At 42.9% G+C, this 10205-nt stretch overlaps 1 protein-coding gene across 2 annotated transcripts; it reads right to left on the reverse strand.

The window, feature by feature from the left end:
• Positions 1 to 812: 812 nt before the first annotated feature.
• Positions 813 to 8373, reverse strand: LOC140106532 (uncharacterized). Of its 2 annotated transcripts, XM_072131014.1 has the most exons (6): positions 8129 to 8373; positions 6732 to 6859; positions 4126 to 4238; positions 3182 to 3390; positions 2579 to 2614; positions 813 to 2475 (listed from the first exon to the last, which is right to left on the reverse strand). In XM_072131014.1, the coding sequence occupies exons 1-6, from the start codon at positions 8251 to 8253 to the stop codon at positions 1248 to 1250; spliced, it is 1839 nt and encodes a 612-aa protein (XP_071987115.1). In that variant the 5' UTR covers positions 8254 to 8373; the 3' UTR covers positions 813 to 1247. The 2 variants fall into 2 exon arrangements, with proteins under 2 accessions (XP_071987115.1, XP_071987116.1); XM_072131015.1 differs by lacking the exons at positions 6732 to 6859; positions 8129 to 8373 and adding an exon at positions 4551 to 4665.
• Between the last annotated feature and the right edge of the window lie 1832 nt (positions 8374 to 10205).

The raw sequence follows: 10205 nt of genomic DNA on the forward strand, positions 1-10205 counted from the left end.
CAAACCTTGACCAATTGTTCCCAGGGCTTTGTTTTCTGACTATGTGCTACAGGGCTGTGGAGTCTTAATCCTGATTTCACTGGATCAACTCAGACTTCACAAATATATGAAATTGTATTCATTTATTGCGATGCTTTAAATGTCTGTTATCACAGGATGTAGGCCAGGGGTGAGCAACATTTATTGGTTTTAGGGCCATACTGTAAAGCTCTACAAAATATGATGAGCCAATATAGATTGACTGAGTGTCCCAAGTGGGTTGTATCATCAGGAACCAGAACTGCACCAGGAGGATAACAGTACAGCACAAGTACTTACCAATCCTGGGTCCTGACCTCAATGCATACGACCAGTGTCAGGACACAGAATCGAGCGGCAGGGCAGGACCGGACCCGAGAGCAGCGAGATCTGCCATCAGCAGGGTGCAGGCTGCATGTGGTGTGTAAGCATGGCTTGTGCACTCCTGATTCCCCCTTTTAATTTAGAGGAATGGGTGCTGAATTTTATGTACATGCTCAGGGGAGAAGCTCCTCTCCTGTAGGCTAGGGAGGGTGGTGGTGGGGTGTGTGTGGGAGGGGTGGGAAGGATATCATCACTTTCTGACAAACTATGTAGACGGGACATAAGCCCTTTTGAAATTTATGGTACACGAGAGGCAACTGAAACAGACAGACGCTCAGATGACCATAGCAGACGAGGATTGTAACATGACTGGTACATTGTGATGTAAAGAACTATAATACAGCGATTGGCAGATCATTTCCATTTAGAAGAGTTTGGTTTATAGAACTACTTAATAATGATTACTGATCTCCGAAGCAAAAATAGTCTTTATTCAATCTGAAAGGAAACCAGGTGCGAATTCACCATTAAGAAAAAAAGGAATCACAACGGAACAATTGGCACAAAATTTTTTTTTACAGGTTATTCGATTAAAGAAAAAAAAAATTATAAAATAATAAAGTCTAAAGCAACACCATAAGATTTTAGGGTGTAATTCTCAGAAACTAGGAACGTGGGTTCTTGATATTATCAACACTTAGCTATCTCCATAAGCATACAAAATATTTCACCTAATAAGGTCATGCATCAAATTAACTTGCAAAGTCTCCCAGCAATAACAATTGTGTTCTTAAAAAAAAAAAGAAATGCATTGGAGGGATGCTTACCGACCAGGAGATATATATTAAAATGTTTTAATTTCTGAAATAAATATAAAAAACATCAACATAAGGAATAGAGTGCAACTATTCATTTAAGTTGTCAACTTGTGAAGGTTCCTCGGGGGAGGTTGGTCTAGGATCCTCAGGGGAGGCTGATTTAGTTTCCTCAGGGGAGGCTGATTTAGTTTCCTCAGGGGAGGCTGGCCTAGGATCCTCGGGGGAGGCCGGTCTAGGATCCCCGGGGGAGGATGGCCTAGTTTGCTCAGGGGAGGATGGTCTCGGATCCATGGGGGAGGATGGTCTAGTTTGCTCAGGGGAGGATGGTCTAGGATCCTCGGGGGAGGCCGGTTTAGTCTCCCCGGGGGAGGATGGTCTGGACTCCTGTTTGGGAGGAGAAGTAACCGATTGAGCGGCTTCTTCTTCCACCTCCTCTGGGAGATGAGCTTCCACGGGAGGAGGAGTAGGAGAGGGTGGAGCAGGTTTACTATCCACAGGCCCTTCGTCTGTACAGACTATCTCGCCTTCCTCAATTTCCTGGTCAGACTCTGTAGTGAATGCTACAGTGTCCTCTTTTTTGCCTTTGTTAGAAGGCTCGCTACTGCTGCTTCGATCTTTGCGGCTACGTTTCAGATTATTCTCTGGGCTCTGGCTTGTTCTACCATTCCTACTGCTTCTTTCTTTGCTGCGACTTCTGTCTCTGCTTTCCTCCCGCTTTCTTTTCCTTTCATCTCTGCTGCGGCTCCGGCTTCTCTCCCTTTCATGGCTCCGACTCCTGCCTCTGCTATCATTGCTACGGCTTCTGTCCCTTTTCTTTCTGTCCCTGGTCCTACTATCTCTCCTGTCCTTGCTGCGACTTCTGTTCCTATCCCTTCTCCGCTTACTATCCCTTCTTTCCTTGCTGTGGCTCCTCTCTCTATTTTTGCTCAGACTTCTTTCCCTGTCTTCTATCTGCCTTACTGGGCTTCTTTCTTGGCTCCCATTCTTTTCTCTATCCTTACTATGACTTCTACTCTTGCTATCCCTCCCTTTGCTCCGGCTCCTACTTTCCCTTTCCCTACTGCGACTTGCTCTCTTCTTTTGTTCTGCACTGGGACTTCTGCTGTCTCTAATCCTTTTTGATTTGCTTGGACTCCTGCTCCTATCTTTACTGTAGCTACGGCTTCTTCCTCTTCTAGTCTTGCTCAAGCTTCTGCTTCGACTTTTGCTCCTGCTTCTGCCTTTACTTCTGCTTCTGCTAAAACTTCTGCTATCCCTCCTGTCTCTGCTACGACTCCTGCTTCTGCGATCTCGACGTCTGCTTCTGCTTCGAGACCTGTAAAATGTTTTGGAGGAAAGAAATTTGCACAAAAAAAAAAATTAAAATTGTTTTATTTTTCACATAATAAAACAAGTTACATTATGACTGCGTCACTTACCTTGATCTAGAGCGGCTGCTCTTCCATGATCGAGACCTGAAATGGGACACCAAAAATGTAAAAATTTGGGAATTTTCTAGTAATGCCAAGTACTGTACCAAATGAAAAAATATTTTGTAGTTTAAATGTGTTAGCCCATTATGGAAGATTTCCCCCTATCCACGGGGGTCACTTGAGATACATGCATTGGCCACTGATTAAGATAATAGAGGTCCTGTATAACTCTCAAATGGAGCAGCAAGAGAAGGGGAATATGAATTACTTTATACAAATTTATAACATAAATGTGACCACCATTTCCTCATACAACAGCCTACGTATCATAGCACTCTTGAAGGTTGGACTTGATGGACTTTTTTCGGCCTTATATACTATGATAGCCTACGTAGTGTTGAAAAACTACAACTTTTCATTATGTAGATAACATTTGCCTAAACTGAATACCCCTTTAAAACCTTAGGCACACAAATATATGTACACAACAGGCCGCCTTCAATTGCCTGCATCCCAGCTAAATGTACACAATACACCTCACGCAGCTAGCTCTCAGATCCATGAACTGTGAGGCCCAAGATCCAATACTACTGGAACCAAACTATTTACCTTGATCGGCTGCGAGAAGATGAGCGTCTGGGCACGGACCCAGCCCTGTCCTCAACAAGACGGATCTTTCGGCCATTCACCTCTTTACCATCCAGTCTTTCTAATGCTCTTTTCATGTCAGAGTAGGAGCGGAATTCAATAACTCCTTCATTGGGGCGTCTGTGATGAGCATCAGCATATGTAACTTCTCCTGCCTGCCGCATAAAATCCTAAAATAAATGGGTAGAATAAATTCACTTGATTTTGTCTGAAATTCATGAAACAGCATTTCTGCAGGGTTATAAAACAGATTAGGCAGGTTCCCCAAATACCACATATCTAACATGCCAGCATGCACACTGCTGGGGATGGGATTCCTTGCATCAGATCAATATGATGCCATGAGCCCCTGCTTCCCCTTTTTGATTTGGTATTAGAACAAAAAAAAAGCTTTAGCGAAAAATATATTCAACCTGTGAACCACATAAAAGACCATTTGTCCTCATGGAAGTTGTACTTATAAACTGCAAAATGAGTACTCTAATTAATATAATACTTTTGCCTATATTGATTTATTAATTTCTGTAGAAGGTTTGGTTTAATTGTTGATTGTGTTGTGGTAATGTCATTTATTCATTTATAATTGAAAATGATAAAACAAAACTGTCAAGTAGTTCACACATTGGCCCACATTTTCCACGTTATAGTGCAGATTGCTCCCAATTCAGATTCAATAGCAAATCTGGCGCACGCTAGAGGCAATTCAAGTACTTAAAGAGTGCACACAAACCCATGGATGTTTGCAGGAGAACAGAGGCTAGGTCAAGAAGTACAGGAATGAGGGGGTTGTAGAGAGAGGGAGACACTGATGGGTAAAAATGGTGTAGACTTCCATCCCCAGCAGTGTGTGCAAGTGTTCGCATCCAATAAATAGGTCATGTGTGTCATGGAGGTCATAATCTCACCTTTAAGTCTTGCCAACTGCACCTTGTAGACAGGTTCTCCACTCGGAGACGATACATTGTCCGAACTGGAGGTCCAAACTTGTCACTGCCGCTCTTACGGTAGCCATAGCCACCTGAGACACAGGAACAGAAAAGAATTCAGAGGTGGTAGATGTGCAGTTTAAAGAAATATGGGAAAACTGCACACTCTTGCCCCATATATAAAATTAAGCCATTTACCCTGAACAGTTATTCCATAGGTTAACTAGCTGGCAAACAAATATAAAATGTTCTCCTTTGCCTAAGTTTTGCTATGTCTCATTTCGTAACCAATATTACCATTGTGGTCTGTCTACTCTTCATCTTTGCTAATCATGTGCTCATCCATACCACCCACCCATAAACAATTTCTCATCAAAACGCACATGCACCCCAAATTCACTTACCTTTAAGTAAAGGGCTCCCTTTTGACGCCCACGCTCAGCAGCCTCGGCCCCCCGCCGACTGGTAAACCCAACGCGCTCACCCACGTACGCGCCCCCCCGTGGCACCTCCTCGGATCTCACGAGAAGAAGAGAGAGGCGGGGGAAGGAAGAGGCTGCATAGTCAATATTACTTGGAGACAGACCCAGAGTCAGCCCCATGCTAGCCTCTGCATATTCTCCCAATGGCAGTCTATTAAAATGGTCACTGAACCATACACCACACATTCTCGACCATTTTAAATAGTTAAGGCAATAGTTAGGTAGAACAGCAATGTGTCACAAGGCCAAAAGGAGGGTGGGTTTTGATATATTCAATATCATATATAAAATGAAAAAATTGAGTATTTCAAAACCACTCTTCATGCACAAATTATTTTGGTGAACATAAAATTTATAAAAGTTTGTCTTTAAGTTTACAGAAAAATTTAAATACTCACCCATTTTAGAGTATGTTAGTGCAATAAACTGGTGTAGAAAAGTCAGTAGCCAAAAGAGGGAAGATCATTTATTCCCTGTCTGGTACTGTACAGCTCTGTGCCATATAGCTATTCCTAACAGGGGCTAATGGTGAACCTTTGTAACCAGTGCTTAGATGTTACAGAGTTATGTATGCAAGGCAGCCAAGCGTGCCTGATGACTTCCACAAGGAAAGGACATATCTGGTAAAGCTAAAAATTCCATCAAGACCAAGGACGCACTGGTCATGGCCACTCATAAACCTTTCACAACTCCAGTTAAGGTAAAGGCTTTGCATGGCAGATATTGAAATACTGCCACTAACTGATCTGCTGCAGATTGAAAAGCCACAACACAAGTAACTTTACGCAGCAGACTTTCAGCAGCATAACAATGGGACTTGTTTCGGTCTCCTCCATTATGTCACAAATCAGCGACATTCATATAAATGGAGTGGTTTCCGCAGCAAGCTCAACCTGGCAAAAAGTCTGTGCCAAAAATAATTGTCCCAGTTTTGTGGAATAAAATAAGCCAACAAATGGGAGTTTCATAGCATGACAGATACTGGTAGAGTCTGCCCCATTTCCCACCCCGGTACGATGGGCAATACGTCCAAGAAAGGCATTGGAACGTATGCAACCAGTAACGCAACGTTACAAGTTGTTCACGGCTGTTTTCACAAGTTTGCGTGAAAGCAGCCCAAGACTATCTAGACTACCACATTTTCCATTAAACTGCCCTACATTTTTTTCCTTGCTTTTTTCATACAGACTGTGCTGCAGTCTGAGATCAGAGCTTGGAGTGGTTTCAGCAAAAGGGAGTAACTTAAAGGGAACCTGTCAGGGCGATTTGGGACACAAACAATAGGTTACAGTGTTCCAAGACGACTTCTAAGAACTCTGGCCATCACTGTCACATCAGACACGTCTATGATTAGGCTGGCGCCTTTGCGATGCTTCAATGAAACCAGGGTGCACTGCCTTCACTGAATGAGATTGTGGGGGTTTTTTTGCAGTCACTGAGAGACATAAGGAACTGTGGTTATTTTAGTGTCCCAAACCACTGGCTCCCTTTAAGGCATATGTTTGGTTAAGGTCTTGGATAAAATCCCTTCTCCATTCCATAGAGGTTACCAGCTGTTGCTTGCCATAAAATCGACATTGAAAACGGCTTGTTTTTTTTAGACATTATATCCCCCCCCCCCCCCAATAATATCTTCTTCCCCATAATGTAGAATTTACCATTAAAAAATAAGGGAAGGCAACCGGGTTTCACTTGGTAATCCAGAATATTCTTATCAGAAGCTGGTGGGGCAGACTTCTAACAACCCTGCCAATACAATGTTTCAATAGGCGGCTGAGCTGTTACACTGGGCACAGCCAAAGCCTTATGTAGAGTGGACCATTCAGTCAAGCATTATATCACAATGTGATATTGATGAACTATAAAGCTTAGGTTATAGGCATAAAACCAATTGATAATCCACTCAAGTGGCAACAATGTGTTTCATGTGGTTACTCGAACCCTTGTATTCATGCCTACAGACTGTTGAGGAGCCATTCAAAGCTTTGCACAGCTGGGTCGGTAGTATCCACAAGCTTCCAATAGATGCAATTAATTAAGTAAATGCTTCCCAAAGTCTCCAGAGATTAACATGATTTAAAGTGCCTTTATAGTTATACTTACTGCGCAAATCTCTCCTTGGCGCTCGAGCATGTTCCACAATGACTCGCTCACCACATAGATCCCTGCCATTCATTTCATACACAGCATCATCAGCGTCACGAAGATCTTCAAATTCCACAAATCCATAACTTAAAGACATAAAAAAAAAAAAATTACATTTAGTAGAAAGTATAATAACGCCATCACATGCAAAGAGCAAAGGTCCTAAAATATAAAGCAGCGACTGAGGTTGCACCTTGCTACAGCTCTTATTGCAGTAAAGGTGATAAGGTCCTGCAGTGCAGAGCTGTTTGTGAAATAGTAAGATGTACAGAAGAACTTCAGAGCAAAGGTCACACTAACATTTTTGCAGAAGGGTAATAAAACGACACTCAATGTTTTTAGAAGAATATTTTTAGGCAAGGAGTATGAAATTTTCAATACTACAAATAGCTAACTCCTAGACGTATAAAGTCTTCAAGAAAATTGGAAGTCAAGCACACTTACTACAGGTGTGTGCCCCCTATAGCAGGATCCACTCTTATTTTAGCTTCTTACATTTGTTTTTATAAAAAGGAGTTACTTATTATTCAAATCAGCCTGAGACGTTCAGGATTCCATAGCTGTTAATGGAGTCTGGAACCCCTCAGACAAATTTTTATATTTTTTTTTAATTAAAACATGGCTTTCCCCCCTCCCCTAGGCTGCAGGTTGCCGCACCAAAATCCCTCCCCACCAGAGCGGGAAAGGCGCTTCCACCCCAAAGCCACCCCCCTTTCCCACAAAGCGGGATAGGGGCTGCCGCACGTTAAAACTGGCAAAGCTCCTCACTGCACAAAGTCATGATCACTGTAGAAGGTCATGTGACCGCGTAACTGGGATGGATCCGGTCACATGACTTTCTATGAGAGCCACATGCTGCAGCTTTTATGGCCAGAGTTGCAGTTACATAGTGCCAAGTTTGACCATATACATTTTTTTTACCTGTATCTACGGAAAAATTCTTAAATTCAACATAACACCTAATGTTTCTAAGTCCAAAAGAACACAAAATAATGGCATCTAGTGTGACAGCACCACTGCTAAAATTAGTTTTTACATGATTTGAGATAATAGGCAAATGGGTGCAATTTCTAAGAGAATTCTACATTGGGGTGCAGATCGCAGACCTAAGTTGCCATGATGGGACAACCCCTTTAAACATTAAAGGCGTTGAAAACTAAACGGATAATCCACTCGCTAACTACTTGGCCATAAGCAGCGCAGAATTACATTACAAAGACACTGGAGCGGCAGTTCCTAGAGGCGGCCGCTACACAGCTCCTAGGGGCGCCCAGTGTCTGTACTCATAGAGTTCTGGGAAGACTTATATAATGCGATACGCATCAGTCCGTGCACACACATGAGCGGACACTCACCCATTCTTAAGATCCACCTCCACGATCTTCCCGAAACCCTTGAAGAAGCGCTCCACATCCCTCTCCCGGGCGCGGTGACTGAGTCTTCCGATGTAAATCCTTGGCATCAAAGATGACCGGGACATGGTGAGGAGTATAAGAAACCTGCGCAACACGCAGCGTCAGGCCCAAAGATCCCCACACTCAACAGCCGAAGCGCGGGCTCCCAACCGGAAGTGAAAACGTGAGCGTGCAGCGGCCCAGGAGCTACGTGCTGACGTGTTTCCGGGGGCGGAACACATAAAGTTGGGGAGAGAGAGGCTGTAGAGTGCTCTAGTCGTGCGCGCGCTGGTAACGTTTGAAGTTATTGTTCCACCGCCTCCTCCCGCCACTTGTTTATGAGGGGAAACTTGTTCCATTACCACCAGTGACGGTCACTTTGTAGTATCAGTCGCTCAACATAGAAGCCAGACCATTTTTGGGAGGATTTGTGTTACTGAATGTGTATTCACAAAGATTCCCTTTATGATTACAAAGCTCCCAGGTTTTGGGGTCTGGCTGCTCAGTGGGGCTCATTCGTCATAAAGGTTGCAACTTTTTCCTCAAAAATGTGCTAATTGGAGCCGATATTGAGTATAAACGCAGGAAGGAATCAAAAAACCTACCATAAAAAAGGTGGACTGTGCCTGTAATAGCTGCTGAATTATGATATGTATACATAACCAGAGGACTGTTATAAGAACTTACCTGCATTATTAAAGAAATTACATACTGTGCCCCTTTTTGTAAAATAAAACCAATAACTTGCTCTGTGCTCCCACAGCATCTTGAAAGTGTTAAAGGGATGTTCTCATCTAACCCTTTAAACGACATCAACCATCTGATTACTTGACTGTAGATGACTATTACTTACCTCCCCGTCCCCGTGTGCCCCAAGCTTCATTTCTTATATCTTTGCACAGCCACATTTCTGTAAATACTTCTGTGTATACTTTATGCAAATTAGCCTGTGGTGCTCTGCAGAGCACCACCAAGCTCCACTGTAATTTAATTCATGCTCGCTCCGGGGTTGTACCAGCTGCTTTCAGGTAATCTGATGGTAGATGTCCTTTAACGAATGGGCTCTTTTTTGCTGACTTTTTTCTGCTACCGTCTTGTGGACTATACGACCATTTGAAAACTGCAATGGATATATCTGCCGCAAAAAGATATGAAGGGTGTATGAAGAGGGCTCACGGGCTGAGCCCTCTTCATACAGAGATGGGCTTTGCACCGATTGCGAGTGCTAACCTCTTCTTTGCTGCCAGCAAAGTCGCCGGCGTCACTTTAAACGTGGGCGCTGCCATCTTACCTCCCATTGTCGTTCCCCCGAATGTCATCGGGGAGGCGGCGATCAGATGCCATGACCCGAGGCTGCATGGTTTCTGCATATTCGTTACAATGAGCCAGTGGCTCATTGTAAAGAATCACATACTAAAAACTCCATATACTGCAATATAGTTGTATTGCAGTATATGGTAGAAGCGATCTGACCATTTAGGGTTAAAGTACCCTAGAGGGTCTAAGTAATAGTGAAAAAAAAAAATTGAAATCTAAAAAATTGAAATCACCCCCCTTTCCCTAGAAGTGATATAAAATACAATAAACTCTAAAAATCACAGACACATTAGGTATCGACGTGTCCCAGAACTTTACCAGAACTTGGCCCTCAAGAGCTCATCTCAGATTTTTAGATCAGAAAAATGAATTAACCCTTAAGAGCCTTCTGAATGAATCTATGCCTGTTAACAATTCTACAGGAAAAAATTTTGCCACCAGTAATTCATCATTCTACCCACTAATATCCAGGAATGAACATATGGATAGGTTTCAGGACCTGGTGGAGAAGGAGCTAACCTCCCTCAAATTAGAACTAGAATTTTAAAATAAACATGTTGGTCATAATTTGACTATGGGGGAAAGGAAAGCTATTAAGGGGATTAAACCCAGATTTAATAATATGAAACGCAGACAAAGGGGGGGGGGAGGTGGTCCTAATGAATGCCACTCTTTATAAAAAAAATTGAACGAAAGTATGTTAGACGATTCTGACACCTAT

Source organism: Engystomops pustulosus, chromosome 11 (genome assembly GCF_040894005.1).
Source record: "Engystomops pustulosus chromosome 11, aEngPut4.maternal, whole genome shotgun sequence".
NCBI lineage: Eukaryota > Metazoa > Chordata > Amphibia > Anura > Leptodactylidae > Engystomops > Engystomops pustulosus.